General features: G+C 48.9%; 1 protein-coding gene across 1 annotated transcript in view; it reads left to right on the forward strand.

The window, feature by feature from the left end:
* The window catches only part of INTS1 (integrator complex subunit 1), a 75,814-nt gene extending 52,322 nt beyond the window's left edge, over positions 1-23,492 (forward strand). The window contains exons 35-47 of the mRNA XM_080980910.1: positions 1,302-1,432; positions 3,160-3,247; positions 4,865-5,091; positions 6,242-6,365; positions 7,203-7,336; positions 9,979-10,171; positions 12,041-12,168; positions 12,289-12,401; positions 13,875-13,991; positions 16,127-16,197; positions 17,746-17,837; positions 18,972-19,081; positions 22,848-23,492. Of these exons, the coding sequence (XP_080837036.1) occupies positions 1,302-1,432; positions 3,160-3,247; positions 4,865-5,091; positions 6,242-6,365; positions 7,203-7,336; positions 9,979-10,171; positions 12,041-12,168; positions 12,289-12,401; positions 13,875-13,991; positions 16,127-16,197; positions 17,746-17,837; positions 18,972-19,081; positions 22,848-22,963 (1,644 nt within the window). The 3' untranslated portion in view covers positions 22,964-23,492. The remainder of the gene's footprint in view (positions 1-1,301; positions 1,433-3,159; positions 3,248-4,864; positions 5,092-6,241; positions 6,366-7,202; positions 7,337-9,978; positions 10,172-12,040; positions 12,169-12,288; positions 12,402-13,874; positions 13,992-16,126; positions 16,198-17,745; positions 17,838-18,971; positions 19,082-22,847) is intronic.
* The last annotated feature ends 1,023 nt before the right edge of the window (positions 23,493-24,515 follow it).

The following is a 24,515-nucleotide window of genomic DNA, read 5'->3' on the forward strand; positions in this document are numbered from 1 at the left end:
ACCATCAAGCCTGGTGTACCTGTGACGTCAGGTGGCATCTCCAGCTTCCAAGAGCTGAAATTGCTGAAGAGATCCTAGTGGGGGCTTCCTTCCCGTGTCCGGAGCTGCTGTCAGGGGCTGGACTGAGGAGGAATGGTGGGGGCCGCTGCCCCTTCTCCTGAAGCTTCCCAAGGGCAGGAGGGGAGTATAGATTTAGAAAAGCGGTTTGCAGAGGGGCATGATCCAGACGGGAAAAGCTGGGTGTGGCGATCACACAGGGTCCCCGGACATTTAATGGTCTACTGATCCCTGTGCCACCACTGTGCTCACTTCCCCGCTGCCACCAACCAGTTACTCTCAGGTAAAACACTGAGTCCAGACAGTTGTTAAAAGTGAACCAAATAAACAAGTTTATTTTATAAACATTAACAAGTTTATGGTTTCTCAGATAATATTCCTGTCAGTATCTTAACTTTAGTTTCTTTACCGGCCTATACCTTCCTAATACTTTCTGACTGATTATCTCAACTGTTTGACTGACTCCTCTTAAGAAATTCTCTCATTCTCTCACATCAGACTAGCCCAACCCACAGACTTATCCTCTCTGTCTCTTCTAACTCCAGACTGTCTTCTCAACCACCCTAACTCTAACTCTAAAAAACCCCTCTGTGCTTAAACCTTATACACACTTAACTCCGCTCCTTGGGTTCCCATTGGTTAGTCATTTTACAGTTAGCTAACCCTTTACTTATGAACCCAGAATGATGTCACACACCTAGGCGGGCAAACGCCACACTGGGAAATACCGGGTGAGGAACAGCTAGAAGAGGAAACACCAGGAGAGAGACAGACGGCAGATTCAGTTCCTTTGGGAAGCATTCCTGACCCCCCTTCGCCTAAGACTAGGCGGGCTCTGAGAGTGATAGAACAGAAAGCGCAGAGCTCAGATTCCCTGACGTAGGAATGATGTAGATTTATGGGGACGGAGGGGGTAAACCTTTACTGGGAGCAACACCATTTCTAGAGAGATTTGCATTCCTTTGTCTTTCGCTGTGATTATTAAAGAAACTAACTGGTAAGAATGCTCCTTTCGTTTGATCTGCTTCTTTACTGCCACCGGGGGAGGGATCCGATTCCCTGAAGCCTGACAGCTGCGCAAGCTTTCCTTTGCCTTCATCGCCCTCTGTGGCTTTGCCTCGTCTTCGTCTCTTTGCCCCAAGTACTCCCTTGTAGCTCAGTAGCCAAGCAGCTGACTTGCAAGCAAAAGATCCCAGCTTCAGTCCCATATCCCTCCATAGTTACCTTTCCCCTTTTCCTTTCAGGATAATGGCTCTTCTGAATCAGAGCCACCCTCTTTCCGCCCATACCTTTTGGCTCTCCTGACTCACCAGTCCAGCTGGACCACGCTGCACCGCTGCATCAAGATCCTGCTTGGCAAAAGCCGAGAGCACAGGTGGGTCAACCCAGAGCCTCTTTGGGTGGCTTCGCTAATTCGTAAAAAGTGTATCTGTATCGCTGCATCATAAAACGGTATGGCGACGTACAGCATCGAAGCATAAAGCGACAATACAGTGGTACCTCGGGTTAAGTACTTAATTCGTTCCGGAGGTCTGTTCTTAACCTGAAACTGTTCTTAACCTGAAGCACCACTTTAGCTAATGGGGCCTCCTGCTGCTGCTGTGCTGCCGGAGCACGATTTCTGTTCTCATCCTGAAGCAAAGTTCTTAACCTGAAGCACTATTTCTGGGTTAGCGGAGTCTGTAACCTGAAGCGTATGTAACCCGAGGTACCACTGTACAGTCATACCTCATGTTACGTTTGCTTCAGGTTACGTTCTTTCAGGTTACGTCCTGTGGTGACCCGGAAGTACCGGAAAGGGTTACTTTCAAGTTTCGCTGCTTGCGCATCTGCAGAAGCGCTAAATTGCGCTTTGCGCATGCGCACCTGCACCAAAACGCACCGCGCACCTGCACAGATATGGCACTTCAGGTTGCGCTCTTTTCATGTTGCGAATGGGCCTCCGGAATGGATCCCGTTCGCAACCAGAGGTACCACCGTATAGATAAAAGTGTTTGTCAGGTGTGCAAAGAACCACTGACTCGCATGGCCTCAGGTGCAATGCCAGAGATGCTTGCAGGGGACTCTGCTGCTGTGATGGGGACACAGCGAGGAGGTGAATATCCCCCCCCCCCCACAAAAGCAGGAGTCAGTGCAGTGTAGGAGATTTTTGCTTTAGCTAGATTCTTGCCCTGCTTTTGCTGGGAGAGGGCTCGTTCCCAGCCATCATGGACTGGCTAGATGCAGAGGAATGGTGGAAGGCACCAACTGGGGAACCCACAGGGGAAGAAGGCTCAGAGCCAGGGGAGTGGTGGTGGGACACCGAGGAGGAGGGAGCAGACTGGGAGGACGAGGTCTCGGAGGCTGAAGAGACGACAGGGCTTAGTGAGCAGAAAGAGGCTGTGTCAGAGAGCAGTCCAGAATCAGAGGCAGAAGCTTCCCTTGGTCTCCCAGAACCTGCAGAGGTATGAAGAGGGTAGAGCAAAGGCAGACAAGATGAAGGAGTCTCATATTGCTTGGGAAGGACCCTGGGGAAGAGGAGGCTTGGTCAACGGTGGGAAGGCAGGAACCTTCAGTCCTTGCAGCTGCCTCTTAGTAGCAAGTTCTACCAGGAAGAGTTGAGGTGCTCACTAGGTCTAGAACCTCCTGGAGTTGTCTTGTTTCTTTGAATAAAGAGTTAACTTCACCAAAGCCGTGTGACCTGCAGGTCTTGTTTCATGCCATGCACACAACCTCTTTGCCACCAGGTCATTGAAATGGGCTGGTCGTTCCTGCAGCCCCCTTGCAGCCATGATTCCTTATGCCCTAGGGAAAGAGGAGGGGCATGCAATTGGGAGGAAACAGATTTCAGATGGAAGAACCTTCCCCCCAACCCAGTTTTAATCTGCCAGAGTGTGTGTGTGTGTGTGTGTGTGTGTGTCTGTGTGTGTGTGTGTGTGTGTGTGTGTGTGTAAGACTGTGTATCAGGTGTTGGGGAGAGCAGTGGATGGTTGTCAGATGGAGACAGACACAGCAGAGTGATGGCAGTGGATCCCAGGTTCTGCTCCCTGGTTTCCCAAGTTGGTTGTGTGCCATTTCCCCCTCCTTTTGATTTATCACACCTGCGTTTATGTCTCCGCTTAGATTTGACCCAACGGCATCCTTGGATTTCCTCTGGGCCTGCATTCACATCCCTCGCATTTGGCAAGGACGGGATCAGAGGATACCTCAGGTAATGAGCTGCTTTCTCTACTGAGCAGCTCAGCAAGGAGAAGGTGGCCTTCCCGTGGCCTTCCTCCAGGCATGGTTGGACTCCAGCTCCAATCTGCCCCGGGCAGCGTGGTTGGTGGTCAGGGATCATCAGAGCTGAAGTCCAATGGGATCCGGAGGATGCCACGTTCCCCGTCCCTGGCGTGAAGGGGGTGCACTTTTCAAGTCAACTTGTTGTTGGGCGGTTGGGGCATAAGAAGGAAGGAAGGCTTGCTGGCCCAAAAGGCCATTCTCAATGATCCTGCACAAATGGATCCAAAGAGCCCTGCGACTAAAACCCAGGGTCCTTGCCTGACCACAGATGTGAGCCCACAGATGAGCTCCTGAAGGTGGCTTAGTTCAGCAGCAGCAAACCTGTTTTCTTCCTGCTCCGGAGGGTAGGACTCGAACCATTGGCTTCCAGTTCCAACAAACGAGATTCTGGCTAAACACCAGGACAGTAGGAGCTGTTTGACAGTGGAATGGACTCTCAGAAGGTTGTGAACTCACCTTCCTTGGACGTTTCTGAGCAGAGGTTGGATGGCCATCTGTCATGGATGCTTTAGCTGAGATTCCTGCATTGCAGGGGGTTGGACTAGAGCATAGGTAGGCAAACAAAGGCCCGGGGGCCGGATCCAGCCCAATCACCTTCTAAATCCGGCCCGCGGATGGTCCGGGAATCAGCGTGTTTTTACATGAGTAGAATGTATCCTTTTAATTAAAATGCATCTCTGGGTTATTTGTGGGGCATAGGAATTCATTCATTACCCCCCCCCCCAAAAAAAAAATAGTCCGGCCCCCCACAAGGTCTGAGGGACAGTGGACCAGCCCCCTGCTGAAAAAGCTTGCTGACCCCTGGACTAGAGGACCCCTGGACAGCTTTCTGACTTTTCAATTATATATGATTCCACTGCTGTTCCACCGTCAAACAGCTCTTACAGATCTTAGATGTTGGAGTGCAACTCCCAACCAGCCTGTCTAATGGTTGGGTTGATGCTGCTGGAGTCTATGACAACTGCTGGAGGGCACCACATTGGCTACCCCCATTGTAGACCACCTCCACAGGAATGCGGGTGGCGCTGTGGTCTAAACCACTGAGCCACTTGGGCCTGCCAATCAGAAGGTCGGCGGTTCAAATTCCCGTGACAGGGTGAGCTCCTGTTGCTGTGTCCCAGCTTCTGCCAACCTAGCAATTCGAAAGCACATCAGTGCAAGTAGATAAATAGGTACCGCTCCGGCGGGAAGGTGAACGGCATTTCCATGCACCCTGGCTTCCGTCACGATGTCCCGTTGCGCCAGAAGCGGTTTAGTCCTGCTGGCCACATGACCCGGAAAACTGTGTGTGGACAAACGCCGGCTCCCTTGACCTGAAAGCAAGATGAGCGCCGCAACCCCATAGCCGCCTTTGACTGGACATAACCGTCCAGGGGTCCTTTACCTTTTTACTTTAGACCACCTCCCCAGCCCGCTAGTTGCAGGAAACCCGAATCAGGAGCAATCCCAAACAGATGGCTGTTGCTCTTCTGAGATACCTATTTGTGTTGGGAATTCAAAGTCCTGGATTGCCTTTGTTCACATCCGTCTCCAAATTGCATCGCAGAAACGGCGGGAGGAGTTTGTTCTGCGTCTCGAGGCCCCTGAACTGATCAGCCTGGTGGAGCTGATCCTGGCTGAATCGGAAACCAGGAGCCAGCGCTCTGGAGAGGCCTCCTTTTCCATCACCCAGTCCCGCCTGCCGCTCCTGCTCAGCTGCTGCCACGGAGATGTCGAAAGCATCAAGAAAGTCGCCGAGTACTTGACAGGCTGTATCCAGCAGTGGGGGAACAGGTGAGGCCTCGCTCGGGAAAAGACACACTTCGCCATTGCAAGACGGGTGCATCTTTGTTGTTTGTTGTTTAGTCGTCTTAGTCGTGTTCGACTCTCCACGACCCCATGAACCAGAGCATGGCTTGGAAACTCTCACTTTCTTCTCAAAGCTTCTCCTTTTTTATGTCCATGGAGTTTTCTTGGCAAAATACTGGAGTGGATTACCTGTTCCTTCTCCAGGTGGATCACATTTAGTCTATACTCTCGGCTATGACCTGTCCATCTTGGGTGTCCCTGCACGGCATAGCTCACAGCTTCTTGGAGTTATTCAAGCCCCTTCGCCACGACAAGGCAGTGATCCACGAAGGGGTGCAACTTGCACACATTTAAAGCGGGTGAAAATGGACAAATTAAACACACGAGAGGTTTTCCCAGCACAAAAAGAGCTTTTGAGCTCTCTGCATCGCTTGCCAGGTGAGGCCCTCTTGCCACGCTGGCTCTGGAAGCCTGGCGATGGTCCTGCAAGATCTGAAAGGAACTTGGACATCCCTGCAAGATCTCACAAGAGTATCCCAGACCGGTGCGCTGAGCGGGCCTTGCCCACTAAGCCATGCAGAGAGCTCGAAAGCTATTTTCGTGCTGGGTTTCCTGGCTCTGGGAAGCTACGCATGCTCAAGCATACACATTTCTGTGTCTACATGGAACCCTTGGAACTGAACCCCCTGCATAAGATCTAATTGTATGGGACAGCTTTTGGCAAATGCTGAAGACGCATTTTTTTGACGTATATATTTTTAAGGACCCTCCTTATTTCTCTGATCTTAAGTTGTTTTATGTTGTGCTTTAGTTGTTATACCCCTCCCCCGGGACCTTAGGGGGCTCAAGACTGGAGGAAAATGCTCATAAATCCTTGGCAACCTCAAAAAGTCCCTCTGGGAGAAACATGCACTGTTCGTTTCCGTTTCTTTACTCTCCACGTGTTTGCAGGGATTTATCTGGTACCCCTGAGAACTAGCAGCTTGCATTTTAAAATAGCTTATTCCGGTGAAGCTGTTGGGTTGGCATTGCCCAGTGAAGGTGAAGCTGGGTCTATGAAGCAGATACATTTGGTAGACTTGGAAACCCTTCCTGGATGGCTCAGTAATCTCCTGTCTCTTTTTTTCTGTTTCAGCTCAATGGGAAAACATTGCCAGGATCTTCTCCTGCAAATCTATCTTCAGCTGCCTGAGCTCCTGGTGCCAGTCCCCGGGACCCTGCTTTCCACCGAAGGGGCCACCGACAGCAGCACCTGCAAAGTAAGGGCAGGGGGAGAGGAAAAGTGTTGAGAAAAAGCCTGGCCCCTCCATTTTCCTCGAGCCATTCCGGGACAGGCACCCGCCAGCTACACAGTTCACAAGCCCAGGAAAGCTTCCCTCCGGCAACGAGTTTGAGAAATCCTAGTCGTGATTTCCACTAAATGATTCATTTGCCTGCCCGCTGGGTGGTGACCACCATCTCCACCCCCCCCCAAAAAAGGGTGTCAAACGCTTGACCTTCCAAATGTGACCTGTGCTCTGATTGTCCCCCTCCCCAAAAAAATAAAATAAAAAGCACCCAGTAACTTTCACCCAGTCCAATGTGAATCGAGAGAGTCTTTGGAAATGGGTTGCGGTCTCAAACCTTTCTTCCCTTGTGTTCCATCATCAACCCTAAGGAAACGATCCAGAAACCTGCCATTGACCACCTCCTGTTGGGGAGACTGGAAGTCTCTTTGCAAGTTGGGAGGTTGGAAAAGGTAGTTTTAGCACATTCAGTCCATTTCAGGAAGTGTTTGAGTGCCTGGCCGATGCCACTGTGGTGTAGTGGTTAAGAGCTGTAGTCTCGCAATCTGGTGAACCGGGTTCGCGTCCCCACTCCTCCACACGCAGCTGCTGGGTGACCTTGGGCCAGTCACACTTCCTTGAAGTCTCTCAGCCCCACTCACCTCACAGAGTGTTTGTTGTGGGGGAGGAAGGGAAAGGAGAATGTTAGCCGCTTTGAGACTCCTTCGGGTAGTGATAAAGCGGGATATCAAATCCAAACTCCTCCTCTTCTTCTTCTTCTTCTTCTTCTTCTTCTTCTTCTTCTTCACTCTTCTCTCTCTCTCCCTGCAGCTCGACGCCCTGGTCCACCGCTTCATCACCCTCCTTGCCGACTCCAGCGATTCCAAGACAAGCGGGAGCCGCCTGTGGGATGCCAACATGGCGTGTCGGAAGCTGGCCGTGGCCCACCCCATCCTCCTCCTCAGGTTCTGCTCAGCCTGCACTGCTTCAGGAACTTTTACATTATCTTTATACCCAGTGCTTTTTTTTTCTAGGGAAGAAAAAGGTACAGGAACTCATCGGGAACAGACCTTTGTAGTAGTAGTACAGGCGACTCTCCATTTTCACGGGGGTTCCATTCCGGGCCTCTGCGCACGTACGCAAAATCACGTATAACGGGGAGCAGCCTGGAGTGCCCTAGTGGCTCAAAGGGGAGACCCATCCCAGAGCCCAAAGAGGTCCCATGAGGCCAAAGAGGCCTCCCTGCATGTCAGCTCTGCAGGAAACCGTGTCCCTCCAGCTGATGTACGCTGACACCCAGGGAGCCTTCTTCCCCGTGTATCAGCTCTACAAGCCACAATGTCCCTCCAGCCAGCGTGTGCTGACACCCAGGGAGGCTTCTTCCCCGCTCATCTGCTCTGCAAGACACCATGTCCCTCCAGCTGGCATGTGCTGACACCCAGGGAGGCTTCTTCCCCACGCATCAGCTCTGCAAGCCACAGTGTCCTTCTGGCAGGCATGAGCTGACACCCAGAGAGGCTTCTTCCCCACGCATCAGCTCTGCAAGCCACCTTGTCCATCCGGCTGGCGTGCACTGACACCCAGGGAGGCTTCTTCCCCGCGCATCAGCTCTGCAAGCCACCATGTCCCTCCAGCTGGCGTGTGCTGACACCCAGGAAGGCTTCTTCCCTGCATGTCAGCTCTGCAAGCCACCATGTCCCTCCAGCTGGCATGCTCTGACACCCAGGAAGGCTTCTTCCCTGCATGCCAGCTCTGCAAGCCACCATGTCCCTCCAACCGGCATGCACTGACACCCAAGGAGGCTTCTTCCCTGCACAGCAGCTCTCCAAGCCACTATGTCCCTCTGGCCAGCATGTGCTGACACCCAGGGAGGCTTCTTCCCCACGCGTCAGCTGTACAAGCCACCATGTCCCTCCCGCTGTCGTGCGCTGACACCCAGGGAGGCTTCTTCCCCACACATCAGCTCTGCTGGTCCATGAGTTAGAGGTGCAGCCCTGATTATAAGTCCCTCAGGTGCCAAAATGTGAGCTTTCTCCACTCCAAACCACAATCATCCTTCATGGACAGCAAAGCCCTTAGGGGGAAGCAGTGTAGCTCTCCGGCAGAACACCTCTTTGCATGCGAGAAGGTCCCCGATTCAGTCCTCGGCACCTTCAGGCAGGGGAGGAATTAAGATCACCATCTGAAATCCTGGAGAGCTGCTGCCAATCCAGCGGACATCACAGAGTTAGGCATGCTACAGGTTTGACTCAAGGTCTAAGGCAGATTCCTATTTAGATCAGCCCTTTAGTCTGAACGGTGAGGACTGGAAACTTGCTTTGTTTATAGGCGGCAGCTCAGCAGCAGAGCACCCACCTTGTAGGGAGTGCGCTCCAGCCATATAAACAAGAGCGGGCGAGACCAAGAGTGGGTCAAGAAGGCGGTTTCTGCAAGCACTGAGGAGGGAAGTGAGAGGCAGATGGGGCTGGTCCGCCTGGGAAGGGAGCCCATCTAGGAGAGGAAAAACTCTGACCCTAAACCTCCACTTCCTTGTGGGAAGACAGTGCTAAGGAGTAAACCCTGCACAAATCTGGAGCGAGTCCCTAAGGCGGTTGAGGGACGCCTTGTAAGCCTCCTTCCGGCAACTCCTGCAGCCCAGCTGGTGCCAAACGTCTTGCTCTGCTTTCCTTTGGACCCCATCAGCGAGGCCAAGAGGGGGATCTTGTTATCCGGGCAGGCCAGGACCCCCTTAGACATTGCCCAGGCTTTCCCCCAAGGGGGCTCAGTCTTGTAGGAATGATCGCTAAGTGTGGAGCACACTCCCTGCCCGCGGGCAGCCTCAGCTGCCTGCACGCGTGACCTTGGGGTGCAGGACATACTCCCCCTCACAGATAAGGCCACAGCTGTCTGAACATCTTGCCCTCTGTCTAACCTTTTGCGGTCTCAGTAGTCTGCAGTGTCCTGTCTGAGACCTTTGTCTCCTTCGGCATACATTGTGCAAGGGGAAAATGATGCGGTGGAAACAGGTGCCAAAGTACCACCCCACGATCTCGGGACTGGAAGATGTGTAAAGGTCACAGCCCAAAATGTACCTGCCTGAGTTTGCATATTGTGTCAATAAAAGGAGGCTCCACAGAGCTGGCCGGCAGCTTGCTTGCAGCTCACCTGCATTATCAACTCCTGCCTCATGTCCTTCACTTCAACTTTGGTGCTGCAAACACAGCAGTTTGACTTCGCCTGCCGTACAGTGGTACCTCGGGTTAAGTACTTAATTCGTTCTGGAGGTCCGTTCTTAACCTGAAACTGTTCTTAACCTGAAGCACCACTTTAGCTAATGGGGCTTCCTGCTGCCACTGCACCACCGCCACACGATTTCCGTTCTCTTCCTGAAGCAAAGTTCTTACCCTGAAGCATTATTTCTGGGTTAGCGGAGTCTGTAACCTGAGGTGTATGTAACCTGAAGCATATGTAACCCGAAGTACCACTGTACTCCATTGTCTCTTGAGACAGGCTAAAGGATGGGAAGCCCAAATCCAAAACTCCTTCAGGAAGAGGGATCAAAGAGTAAGTTCTTGCTGCCTGCTGCATAAACGTTCTAAGGCGGCCTCTCTCCTCCCTCTGTCCCCAGGCACCTGCCGATGATCGCGGCCTTGCTTCACGGACGGGTCCACCTCAACTTCCAGGAGTTCCGCCAGCAGAACCACCTCACCTTCTTCCTCCACGTCTTGGGCATCCTGGAGCTCCTGCAGCCGCAGGTCTTCCAGAGCGAACACCAGGAGGCGCTGTGGGACTGCCTCCTCTCCTTCATCCGCTTGCTTCTGGTAGGAGAGGCTTTTGGGGCAGAGAGGGGAGCCACACTCTGGCGGGGGCAGGGGGGTTGCCAAAAAGCGGGGTGCCCTGCAATCTTGTGGCCTTGGGTGGGGGGAGATGCAGCCATGCAACGTGGACACAGAGCTCCTGGGGTGAGCAGGCTCTAGGCTTGCAAGGTCAGCTTTGCTTTCTGTTGTTATTTCTTTGTTTCAGGGGTTTGGGGAACCTCGGGTCCAGCGGTGAGATGTGGCCCCCCAGGCCTTTCTACCTGGCCCTTGAGATTCCACCCAGGCCCTTCCTAATACAGTCATACCTCAGGTTGCATCCGCTTCAGGTTGTGTTTTTTCGGGTTGAGGACTGCTGAAACCTGGAAGTACCGGAACGTGTTACTTCCGGGTTTCGGGAGTCACGCATGTGCAGAAGTACTAAATCATGCTTTGCACATGCGCAGAAGCACCGAATTGCAATCTGCACGTGCGCAGACGCGGGTTGCGAACGCTGTGGGTTGAAAACGTGCATCCCGTATGGATCACGTTCACAACCCGAGCGTCCACTATAATAATAATGATAATAATAATGGCCTTCTCAGTAGTGGCGCCCGCCCTGTGGAACGCCCTCCCATCAGATGTCAAGGAAATAAACAACTATCTGACTTTAAGAAGACATCTGAAGGCAGCTCTGTTTAGGGAAGTTTTCAATTTTATTGGATTTTTGATATGCTGTTGAAAGCCGCCCAGAGTGGCTAGGGAAACCTGTTAGCTAGGGATGATGGGAGTTGTAGTCCCAAAACATCTGGAGGGCAGAGTTTGCCTGTGCCTGTTTGATGGATATGTATTTGGTATTGTATCTAATTTACATTTGCAAAATCAAATAAAAATGATTTTGAAAAAAACAATCAAACCTTCAGGGAGGGAGATCCCATTGCACTGTTGAATGTTTCTTGCTGATGTTGGACTCTCCTTTCTTGTAACTGGAGCAGAAGAAAACAAGCTCGTTCACCAAGTTCTTCAAAGTGAGATCTTGGAGAGCATTTATATCCAGCTAAGGCCAAGCTGATGTTCCTTCGCTGGTGGTGTTGCTTGAATGGCAATGGGTGGCTCTCGTTCCTTCAGCAAGTGGATGAGGCCAGACTCCCTGGGGCAACCAGAAGTTGGAATGGCCAGGGTGGGGCTAGACCGGTCTCCCCATTGTCTTAATGTTTTTCCTGGGAGGCCGCCTTGCGGTGGCCCTGGGTTCCCTGGCTTGATAGCAGAAGTCGAGGTTCTTCTTCCCATCGACTCCGCCTGTGTGAACCAGCCCTTAGAACACCCTGGGTTACGGGAGAAGGGAAGGACTGCTTCCAAAATCTCGTCCCCATACTTATGGCAAAATATTGGAAAACAGACAAATGACAGAATGGCAAGTTAAGATGCATAGGGGAATACATGAAGAAATATGGTGTTAAAGCAGAACTCTTAATAGGCAATTGTTAAGCGTGTAAGGACAAAAGAAGTAATTATAATTTAACAGTTTTCATGTTATTCTATTTTGTTAAGGCAACTAGGAAAAAAATACTATGATGGGAAGATCTTACACAGGTGAAGGGAAGCAGTGGGGAGGAGGGGAGGGTTAGGTTGAATTTGGGAAATAAAATAATATATGGGACAGCAAAGGATATAATAGATTCTTATAGAATAGTAATATATCGTAACCAGAATAGAAGTTAAAAAAGGGGAAGTAAATGTATTTTTAGTATTTTCATTATTGTAATGGTTATTATTTCTTATCGGTAGAAGGCAATGTTAATTTAGGCTTCTTCGTTTTGTTGTCTGTATAATTTTCTTAAGTCAATAAGAAAAGAAAACAAAATCTCATCCCCAGTTGCCTTTGCTTTGCTTCAGAGCTACCGGAAGTCTTCGCGCCACTTGGCCGCCTTCATCTCCAAGTTTGTGCAGTTCATCCACAAGTACATAACTTCCAACGCCCAGGCAGCTGTCACCTTCCTGCAGAAGCACTCGGACCCGCTTCAGTAAGTCTCTCGCTCTGGGTTTGTCCAGGATGTGGGGCGGTTGGGAGCTCAGAGGAGGGAGATGGGGTAGCCCAGAAGCAATTTGAACACACCCGCGGCCGTTGCTCTCCTTCCCCGCAGTGACCTCTCGTCGGACAACAGCGACCTGGCGATGCTGAAGTCTCTCCTGGCCGGCCTGAGCCTGCCCAGCAAGAACGGCGCCGCGGACCGAGGGGCTGACGAGGAAAAGGACGGTGAGTCTTGGGCTTTCCATTTGAGTTTCACCTCTCACATTTGTTTGTTTAAACTTATTTAATGTATTTATAACTCGCCCTTCTCCCAAGCTGGGATTTGAGGTAGCTTACAACGTTTAAAGGGACGCGGGTGGCACTGTGGCTTAAACCACTGAGCCTAGGGCTTGCCAATCAGAAGGTCGGCGGTTCGAATCCCCACGACGGGGTGAGCTCCCGTTGCTCGGTCCTTGCTCCTGCCCACCTAGCAGTTCGAAAGCACCTCAAAGTGCAAGCAGATAAATAGGTACCGCTCCGGCGGGAAGGTAAACGGCGTTTCCGTGCACTGCTCTGGTTCGCCAGAAGCGGCTTAGTCATGCTGGCCACATGACCCGGAAGCTGTACGCCGGCTCCCTCGGCCAGTAAAGCGAGATGAGCGCCGCAACCCCAGAGTCGGCCACGACTGGACCTAATGGTCAGGGGTCCCTTTGTTGGCTTTTTGCAGTATAGTAGCGCTGCAGAGAGCTTGCTGGGGAGACCATGCATTAAAAAGGGACTCAAAAATAATTTAAACAAGGTTTTAATAAGAAAAACAAAAACTCCTTTTACACTAAATACATTAACAAACAAACATGACCCAACCACCAACCCATCCCCCAGGGTAATGGGAGAGCTAGGTGCTGCTCCTTATATACTACACCCAATTGCCAACACAGCTTAATCAGTACAACTCGGCAGCACCTGCTATGTTTCACAGCTGTAAAGCTGGGTCTCGTTATCTTGCTCTGGCCCTTGCTTTGGCCCCTTAAAGACATACACATCGGGTGGAACAATGATGAACCTTTACATATTAAGAAACCATTCAACACCCTTTACTTTTACCTTTACAACGTATAAAACATCATTACAAAACATGCAATCATAAAAAGAATCCAGTTGTAAACAATAGGCAGGTCCCAGGAGTTCAGGGGTAGTTTTTAAAAATAATTTTATAAGTTTTGTGTCCTTGTTTCTCAGTTTGATCCTTTTACATGGTTTTGTACATTTTCTGGTATTTTATGCATTGTGATTTGCAGTTGTTTTATTGATTATAGATTAGTAAATATTGTAATTGATAAGTGTAAACTGCTAGATTATTATTTGCTGATGTTTACTGTTGGGTTCTAATGGATTATTGAATACATATATTGCTTTATTTGATATAAGTTGCTTATTTTAAAGTTATGTTGACTTTTTATTTAGGATCTGGTTGTTACTATTAGTGCTTGATATATATATATATATTGTGTGTGTGTTGGAAGCCTCCCACAGTGGCTGGGACAACCCAGCCAGATGGGTGGGGTATGAATAAATTATTATTATTATTATTATTATTATTATTACTACTACTACTACTACTACTTCTACTGCTGCTGCTGGTGCTTCTGGAGTCTGAGATCTGTGCACCTAACAGAGCACTAACAAAACCCTCTCCCTCTCTCTTCTGTGCATCTTCAGATGAAGTCCCCGGCGCAAGTTCCTTGCCCCTTGTCAGTGTCTCTCTCTTCACTCCTCTCACTCCAGCCGAAATGGCCCCGTACATGAAGCGACTCTCCAGAGGTCAGGCTGTGGAGGGTAAGTCAAGGCCAATATGGTCTGCATTGACTGGGCAGCAGCTCTGCCCAGGGTTTCAGACAGGGTATTCCTCATGGTGAATGTGCTTCTGAAAATGATAATGCATTTTGAAAACACTGATCTAACGCTTGCACAGTGCAGGTACCCAAATGTTGCAGAAGCGGGGGGCAATGTTCAATGGCAGGGGGCATTCATCATCATCATCATCATCATTTTATTTGTATGCTGCCTTTCCATAGTTAAAACAAAGCCCAAGGCGGCTTACAACGTGACAAGATTCCCATAATTGCCAACATAACAAAAGTCATAAACAATAAATAAAACACATCAAATGGTACACAACCAAATGGAAAACAATTTCCATTTTTCCCCCATGGTAAATCTTTATTGGTTTAAAATACAAACGTACAACGAAGGTAAGTATAGAGGAGTTAAATACAAAAAAAGAAAACATCAAGACATAAAAGAAAAACTTGGAAAAGACAACAAAGAAAAGAAAAACAAGAAAAAGAACCAAAAATTTATAGAAAATCATATCTATGAAATACAAATTTCTGCATAAAACTTCCTTCATTCTCATGATACTGTTTCTATTGTCATAAAATCTAAAACTAAAAATACAACGTTAATATCAATAACAATTTAAAATGACGTAGATAAAAAATAAAAACAATTTTGAAAGGGAGCCCTCTCTGCTGAGCAACAGTAGTCCTTTATGGAGCCTGTCAGGCCCTGCCCCAGGCCAGGTGGAGAGAGGCAGAGCAGGGCCCTCAAGCTCCCTTAGGCCATTCACGTGGCGCTCCTTGCTATAGGGGCCCCCTCAATGGGGAAGCAGTTCCCTACAGAAGCCACAGGCGACCTGTGAATTGGTCTAATGCTACTACATTACATCCCAACTCTTGGTGTAATAGCCTGTGAACCAGTAAACTACTGGCTAAATCCTCGCCTCTGCTGTGAACTCCATGGGTGGCCTTAGGCAAGCCACTGTTTCGTTTTTCTCAGCATCTGTCTCCCCATCTGTACTATGGGGGGGGGGGGGGAATAATGATACTGAACTGACTTGGAAAATTGTTGCAAGAATTACAACAAAACGGTGTGCCTGGGGTGCTTGGAACAGCTATGTTGTTGTTGTTGTTTATTTATTTATTTATTTCAATTAATTTATTAATCGCCTCCTAAACTGTGGGTTAAACCACAGAGCCTAGAGCTTGTGGAAAGACCAAGAAAGGAAACACAAAAAATAACAGCTTTTTAAAGTTATGTATGTAGCTCATTTAGCCATGGTTAACAAGCAAATCAGGGACGCGGATGGCGCTGTGGGTTAAACCACAGAGCCTAGGGCTTGCCGATCAGAGGGTCGGTGGTTCGAATCCCCGCGACGGGGTGAGCTCCCGTTGCTCGGTCCCTGCTCCTGCCAACCTAGCAGTTCGAAAGCACGTCAAAGTGCAAGTAGATAAATAGGTACTGCTCCGGCGGGAAGGTAAACGGTGTTTCTGTGCGCTGCTCTGGTTCTCCAGAAGCGGCTTAGTCATGCTGGCCACAAGACCCAGAAGCTGTACGCCGGCTCCCTTGGCCAATAAAGCGAGATGAGCGCCGCAACCCCAGAGTCAGCCACGACTGGTCAGGGGTCCCTTTACCTTTACTTTTAATCTGCCATCTCAAGGTGATTTACACATAAAATAATTAAAAACGGTTAAACACACAAAAAACAGGAAATATATTTAAAACACAACTAAAAGCCTAACAAGTGGACACTCGCAGTCGAGTCCCATTTATCCAGCCAAGCAAGCCTGTTGGAACTAAAATGTCTCTGGCTGTTCCAGAAAGTGCAGATAGGGGGCACCTGTGGTATATTGATAGCGATGCTGTTCCACAGAACAGGGGCCACCACACTAAAAGCCCTGCTCCAACTTACTGCAGAGAGAGTTTCTGAGACCTTTGAAACTTGCAGAAGAGACTATCTTGCAGACGGCAGCAATTGACTTTGTGTATAAGGGATAAGTTTGATTATGAAGAGCTGTTATAAAGCAGATTGCGTTCCCTTGAGAGGCTGTCAGCTCCTTCCTCCCCCTCTTCTTAGGGGTAGGGACACCATATTGCTCACCCCAGTCTCTTTGTTTTGCCCTGTTTCCCAGATATCCTGGAGGTGCTGACCGATATCGACGAGATGTCCAGGCGAAGACCGGAAATCCTTGCCTTCTTTTCCGTATGTTGCCCCCATCCTCGTTCAGTTGTCTGCTTTGTGTGTCTCTTGCTCTGCCCTGCTCCCCTTCGGTGGGATGTTCATTTCCCCACCCTTTCGGAAAAAGGGTTGACAGAGCCTGTGTCGCCAACCACTTTGGCCATGGGTAGGCAAACTAAGGCCTGTGGGCCAGATCCTGCCCATTCGCCTTCTCAATCCAGCCTGCGGATGGTCTGGGAATCAGTGTGTTTTTACATGAGTAGAATGTATCCTTTTATTTAAAACGCATCTCTGGGTTATTTGTGGGGCATAGGGATTTGTTCATTTCTTTTCCTTTTTCCAAAATATAGTCCGGCCCCCCACAAGGTCTGAGGGACAGTGGACCGGCCCCCTGCCGAAAAAGTTTGCTGACCCCTGACTTTGGACAGACTCCTAAGCAGCCTAATCGCCTGTGGCGAGTAAGAATTCCATGCAAGCGGTTAGGAAGCGTTTGCGAAAATGGAAGTCAGTGCTCCGCAAGCAATCCGTAACCTAGGTGGCAGACAAATGGCAGGGGCAGGGAGGCTCCAATGTTGATCTCGATGTGTGGGCAGGTTGACCTGGGTATCCCTTGGGGTACTTTGGCTCCCTTTCATCCCAGCATGCCCTGGGGCTAACAGTAGGCTCCACCTCTTCCTGCTCTGTTTCTGGGCACAAGCCGGCCCTGGCAGTGCCAGTTTTCCCCATGGCTTCTGCCAGCCACTGTAGACACTCCAGAGACTTGCCAAAAGGGAGCACTTCTGCAGCCAAGTTCTTTGACTTCTTTGGGGTTGCAGGAGGGGAAGAGACTGCTGAGCTGGAATGCCCACCTCTCTCCTATGAAAAAGCCCACCCTGGAAGTTGCTTTCTCTTACTCTGAACCACTGAAGGGGTTCTGTAACTATTTTTTTTTTTAATTTTTTATTTATTATTATTATTATTATTATTGAATTGTTATACAAACAAAACAAGGTATAAAAACATTTCAATTGAATACAAAAAAGAAAAGTAAAGAAACAGAAAAAAGGGAAAAAATACAAAAAAAGAAAACAGAGCAAACGCAAAAAGTAAGAACATAAATATAATACAAGGTAACTATAATAGACAGCTCAGAATGTCATTTCCCTACTGAGATGCTGACCCTTCTGGGGTGAATCTCTTTTTATTATACTTTTGGTTTTTTGACTTCTGTCGACCTCACGCTGGTTCATTTCTTATAACTAAAGCAATTTCTCTGTATTTCGATATATTCCTTATCTTGGTATAAGGAGACATTTTCCTACATACGGGTTTATTCTAAACACAACCAAATCTTGAACCTTGACTCGATAGGTAGATATTTAGGCATTCCCATTCCTTCTGGACTATTTTATTTGACTTGTTCCTTAAGGCTTCAGTCCACTTAGTGAGTTCCAAGTACTTGCTTAGCTTCTGTAGCCATTCTTCTCTGGTTGGTATATGGTCACCCTTCCAGTACTTGGCTATTAGTAGGGGTTCTGTAACTATTGTTACTGGCATTGCCCTCCAACGTCCTTTCTCTCTTCCACCGCTCAGACTCACCTGCAAAGACTGATGAGCTCTCCCGAGGAAACCTGCCGGAATCTCGCCTTCTCCCTCGCGCTGCGCTCGATACAGAACAACCCCAGGTGCGGATGGGCAGACCCTGCGTGGAGGGCAGGGGGGCTGATGGGGCCTAGGAACCGACACAGGGAGTTTGACTCGAGCCGCTTTGCTCATAGAGGGCAGCCCTTGAAAATCCCAGGGAGGGGGAACGAATTCCAGGCTGTTTCTGAGACAGATGACGAAGATCACTCAGTTTGAAACAGAATCAGTTCCAGAGCAACACTGTCCAACAAGGAATGGGTGGCTGTAGATCTCAGGAACTGCATGACTTCGTTGTAAATCTGCAAGAAACAGGAGGCGGTGCTGGTTTGGGTATAGGCCAGCTGCAAAGCTGAACAACTGTAGTGTAAGAACACAAGAAGAGCCCTGGCAGGATCAGGCCAGTGGCCCATCTAGTCCAGCATCCTGAACACAAGAGCACTCTCCCCTCCTGTTTTCATGTTGCATCTTTGCATGCCGCTGAAAGGGAAAGGGGACCCCTGACCATTAGGTCCAGTTGTGACTGACTCTGGGGTTGCGGTGCTCATCTCGCTTTATGGCCAAGGGAGTCGGCGTACAGCTTCTGGGTCATGTGGCCAGCAGGACTAAGCCACTTCTGGCAAACCAGAGCAGCGCACGGAAACGCCGTTTACCTTCCCGCATGAGCGGTACCTATTTATCTACTTGCACTTTGATGTGCTTTCAAACTGCTAGGTTGGCAGGAGCAGGGACTGAGCAACGGGAGCTCACCCCGTCACGGGGATTCGAACCGCTGACCTTCTGATCGGCAAGTCCTAGGCTCTGTGGTTTAGATATTCTTAAAAATACTAAGCAGTTCAGGCATGCTTTTAAATACAGATAAAGCTCAATTTTACAAGCTGTTGCGACAGCCTCTAACAGGGGATTCAACACATTTGTGGTGGAAGGAGTAGGCTGTTCTTCACGATGGCTGCGCAGAACCTCCCTGCACAACTGCAGTCTACCTCCAAATACCAAATGCAAGGGAACAACAATGGGAGAGCGCTGTTGCCCTCATGTCCCACTTGGGGGCTTTCCATATTCCTGCCTTCTGTGCAAACAGGACACTGAACTAAATGGGCCTGTGGCCTGATACAGCAGCCTGGCTTTCCTGGTATTCTCGATTCACCGAAATCCTCTCTCTCCTTTCCACTTTCCAGCATTGCGGCCGACTTCCTCCCCACGTTCATGTACTGCCTTGGCAGCCGTGACTTTGAGGTTGTTCAGACAGCTCTGAGAAACCTGCCTGAGTACACCCTCCTTTGCCAAGGTAAGAGCAGGCAGTTGCTTTTCCTGATGCTTCCACCGTGCTTTGCAAGGTGGTTGTAAGAACTGCAGAGCTCAGTGTAAGCGAGCGAGAGACTCTGAGCACTCAGAAAATGCCATGGGGAAGGGGGAAGAGGTTTGCATTTGTGTAAGGCTGGCTCCTCCAATATAACAGAAGCACAGCTAGGGAAGGGGTAAAGAGCCCTTGACCTTCAAGGAGAGAGGCAGTGTGGAGCAGCGGTTAGAGTCTTGGACTGGGGAGATGCGAGTTCAAATCGCCACTCAGCCATCACACTTCCTGGGCGGCCTTAGGCCAGTCACTGGGTCTTAGCCTAGCCTACGTCACAGGTTTGTTGTGAGGATCAAACAGGAGAGGAGAACCATAGCTAGCTTCTTCGTGCTCCTTGGAGGATGAGGGGGTAGGCTTGTTGTCTGGGCAGCCCAGGACTTCCATACACACTGCCCAGGTCATTTAGGTGCTACTAACACAGCTATTTAGCTTCACCTCTGGAGGCACATTCCATTGACTCTCAAGACCGATGGTTGCCAACATGGATAATAATGATGATGATGATGATGATGATGATGATGATGATGTATTACAGTGGTACCCTGAGGGTTTTTTTTAAGAATAATTTTTTATTAACCGACCAATCACATCAAATCAAACCAAATTACATAAATTCCAAATTACACAGCCGAATTTTAAATTTTTGTTGGGGGTACCCATATTTCAAGTTCCGAAGGGGATCCAATCAACTTCTTGCTTCTTACTGCTGTTTTAATGTCCACAAATCTAACCTTATGATGTTCACAGTACTATCCAGTCCTTTCTTATTGTTTTTCCACATCTCTTGTTGTTATTTTCATATATTTTTCCTTTCTCTTTGTGACCTCTGATAGTCTCCACAAGCTGGTTAGAACAGTTTGTAATCCTGCGTGGATATTATTTTTTTTATCCAGTAGCCATATCCAGACGTTTTCCATATAACATCACTTCCATACATCAAAACAGTCTTAGCGTCATTAATCTTCACCAATCTGCCTCCTTTCTCAAAACCTCTGAGGAGATTCACCAGGAATGCAGTCTGAAAACTGGTCAGTTCCTCCTCCCGGCTATAAATCCTTTGGCAAGATGGCGACTCCGAATTAATTGCTGCGCCATTCCAAAAGCTCTTATTGCTTCTCGATCTCCATAAAGCATACCTTTGGTTAAAGTTTATCTCCACACAGACCTTAATCATCCTGCTTGGGTCAGTTCAACTGACGATTCTAATGTACAGTGGTACCTTGAGTTATAGACACTTCAGGTTACAGACTCTGCTAACCCAGAAATAGTACCTCGGGTTAAGAACTTTGCTTCAGGATGAGAACAGAAATCGCGCAGTGGCAGCAGGAGGCCCCATTAGCTAAAGTGGTACCTCGGGTTAAGAACAGTTTCAGGTTAAGAATGGACCGCCGGAACGAATTCAGTTCTTAACCCGATGTACCACTGTACTTACACCCTGCCCATCTGGCTGGATTTCCCAACAGAATTAAAAGCACAATAAAACATCAGACATTAAAAACCTCCCTAAACAGGACTGCCTTCAGATGTCTTCTAAAAGTCAGATAGTTGTTTATCTCCTTGACATCTGATGGGAGGGCGTTCCACAGGGCAGGCGCCACCACTGAGAAGGCCCTCTGCCTGGTTCCCTGTAACTTCGCTTTTTGCAGCGAGGAAACCACCAGAAGGCCCTCGGAGCTGGACCTCAGTGTCCAGGCAGAACGATGGGGGTGGAGACACTCCTTCAGGTCTACTGAGCCTTTGAGGCCGTTTAGGGCTTTCAAGGTCAGCACCAACACTTTGAATTGTGCTCGGAAACATACTGGGATAGTTCTTTTCCATTATTTCCAAGATAGGTCCTGCTACTAAACCCCACCTGCCCCGGCCCAGCACCAGAATAGCTTTGCCTCCTTTTAGCCCTCCGCTTCCACCTCTGTGCTCAGTTTCAGCTCCCAGCCTTCCACCCTCCTTTGAAACCCAAATTTTCCAGCTACTTTTCTTTGCTCTGAAAACACAGGTGGCATTTAGTGTGGAAGCCCCAGAGGAGCTGCTCGTTGGCTTTTCCTTCAGATTCTGTGGGTTCGGCTTGGGCTTCTCAGAGTCTGCATCCTCTTCTGACAAATGCTTCTCCCGCCCAGTAGTTGGCACGATGGGGCCGTGTGTACGCTTTGGTCAAATGTCAGTAGGCAACCTTTATCTCTGATCCTGGGCAAATATTGGCAGGCGTTCCCGTTAGGCCAAGGTGATACTGATCGGTACGGTGGCAGCCCAGCTCATTCTCTGACATTGCCAATTGAGTTGTGCGGTAGGAGAGGGGAAGCAATAATAATAATAATAATAATAATAATTTATTTATTATCCTGCCCTTCCCAGCCAAAGCAGGGCTCAGAGTGGCTAACAACAGTAAAAATAGCACAGTTTACATAAAATCACAAGCAATTAGTTATTATTTTTTAAATTTTTAATTTGTATACCATCTTTCTATCTTCCAATACTCAAGGTGGTTTACAAGCTGAAAATGTACATCTTATAACAATCTATTGCAATACAAAAATGTGATAATAAAACATAACTTTAAAATAGGCAACCTACATCAAAAAAGTAACATTCAACAATCATTAGAATAGTATTAAATAATAATAATAATAATAATAACACAAAAGTTAAACAGAAATCCACTCAACAGTTAAAATAAATAATTTCTAAACTATAATCTAAACTATAAACTAAATATAATATGAAACAACGGCAAGCCACAAAATCCATTCTAAAATCAATTCAGAATCAAATTAATTCTAACCATTGGGCTAGAGTTCTATGAGGATTAGAGAAGGAGAGAGGGGGTCAGGCTGTGCCTTGGTCAAAGGCCTGGTGGAACAGCTCTGTCTTGCAGGCCCTGCGGAAAGATGTCAAGTCCCACAGCGCCCTAGTCTCTGGTGACAGAGTGTTCCACCAGATTGGGGCCTCGGCCGAAAAAGCCCTGGCTCTGGTTGAGGCTGGTCTTAGCTCCCTGTGGCCCGGGACCTCCAAGATGTTTTTATTTGAAGACCGTAAGGTCCTTCGTGGGACATACCAGGAGAGGCGGTCCCATAGGTATGAGGGTCCTAGGCTGTATAGGGCTTCAAAGGTTAAAACCAGCACCTTAAACCTGATCCTGTACCCCACCGGGAGCCAGTGCAATTGGTATAGCACCGGGTGAATGTGATCCCGCGGTGAGGACCCGGTAAGTAGTCTTGCCGCGGCATTCTGGGCTGCAGCAAGCAGGACCCCAGCCCAAGAGCTCTCTCTCCTCCTGTGATTTCCAGCAACTGGTATTCAGAAACATTGCTGCGTATCAACCTAAGCTTCCTTTTCCTGCTTATTTGGCTATAACATTTGATAGAATACAGATAATTGAACAAACTTTGTTGCATTACATTCTTACTTAAATTATCTTTCCATCAATATAGTATTTCATGGTATTACTCCAAAAGAAAGTGGTGTTATGAGCCATCAAACCTCAGAAATACACTTTCCCCAAAAGGTTTCCACAATTTTGGCCACTAGTGTAAGTCCTCTCTTCCTAACGCACGGCTCTGCTTCTGGGGGTTTTTTGGGGGGTGGGCATGAGGAAGGGTCCTGGGCCAGCCTGCGTTTCCTGTGGCGAACCCACCCGCCTCCTAACTGAATCTGCTGTTCCTCCTTCATCTCCTCTGCCTGCGCCCATCTCTCTCCTTCTTCGCAGAGCATGCTGCCATTTTGCTCCAGAGGGCCTTCCTGGTGGGGATGTACGGGCAGATGGACACCAGCTCCCAGATCTCGGAAGCCCTGAAGATTTTGCATATGGAAGCCATGATATGAAGAGGGACAACCTGGTGGCTCGGGACTCCGAGAGGACAGAAGGACCTTGCTGGACCTTGATAGTGAAGAACCCGAGGAGAAGGCACATGCTTGAGTCTGCCAGTGGCAAGGACCAGTCCCTGGTACTTCTTACCAGGCATCTTCCACAAAAAAGGACAAAGGTCACTTTGGCTTAAGGGATGCTGGTATTGTTCCTCTCCAGCCATTGATTAAGGTCAGGGATGGGGAACCTGTGACCAGATGGGGGCTGTAGTCCAACATCTGGAGGGCCAAATGTTCCCCAGCTCTGATTTAGGCAGAGAGCAAAATGTCTTGGAAGTCCTGATTAGAAGCCATTTTGCCTCTCCAGTGGGGACCAGTGTGGTGAGCACCCCTCTCATTTGGGGCGGCTAAAAAGTGGGGGCATCTGTTGGACTCTTCCTGGGGTGCGGTTTTGCCAAAACACCTCCCAGTGCAGCCAACCAGCTCCACAACAACGACCTGATAATGTTTCATTTTTTAAAAAATTAAAAATAGCTGTTTTCCTGTTGCGCTGCCTTTATTTATGCATCTCCTTTGGTTTCTCTTTCCTTTTTTACAAAGGCTTGGTCTTGAAAATGTAACCCAAGGGGTAAATTTGCTTCTGCCTCATTCAAAAAACAAAACACAGTTTTCCTTTCTATTTTTAACCTTTTGCACCTGTTTTTAACCTTCATTAAAGATGATCTGAGCTTGCACAACGGCACCTGGTGATCTCTGGATGACATTTTCCAGGTTACAGAGATAAATCTGAAACTGCCACATGCCTACTACAGTGGTACCTCTGGATACGAACAGGATCCGTTCCGGAGCCCCGTTCGCATCCTGAAGTAAATGTAAGACGCATGTGCGCGGGTTGCATTTCATCGCTTCCGCGCATGCGCATGATGTCATTTTGAGCATCTGCGCACGCGCGAGCAGCGGAACCCGGAAGTAACACGCTCTGTTACTTCCAGGTCGCCGCAGAGCACAACCCGAAAATATTCATTTCCGAAGGTACTTCAACCCGAGGTATGACTGTAGCCATCAGTCACCCTCTCCTCCTCTGGGAATATGCCTAATCCTCTTTAAAAGCCATCCAGGTTGCTGGCCATTGCTGCCTCCTGTGGCAATGAGTTCCCTAGTTCAACTCTGAGCTCTGCAAAGAAGGGCTTTCTTTTATATGTCCCAGGTTGCTGCTGGTCTCTAGTTCTCATCAGCCCCAGGCAGCAGGGCCAGTGGTCACAGGTGGCAAGAGCTGTAGTCTAGCAACACACAGAAAGCCACAGGTTTCTGGTTCTTACTGAGTGAACCTTAGGGTCTCATGGGAGAAGGTACTTGGTTATCTCTCTCTTCGGTGTAGTTAAGAACTGAGAGATCCACCTGGGCAATAAATAAATAAACCAGCTGTCCTTCGTTTAAACCACATGCCTTTTGGCCCATCTCTCGCCGACCTGTCAAGGACGCAAGTCCTTATCCGCTTCTGTAAGGCTTGAGGTGATGCAGCGACGAGCCCAAGACAAACGAAGTGAAGACCCAGTAGACAAAGACCTAG

The sequence above is a fragment of the Podarcis pityusensis genome (assembly GCF_964106645.2).
Source record: "Podarcis pityusensis genome assembly, chromosome: 14".
NCBI classification, from domain to species: Eukaryota; Metazoa; Chordata; class Lepidosauria; order Squamata; family Lacertidae; genus Podarcis; species Podarcis pityusensis.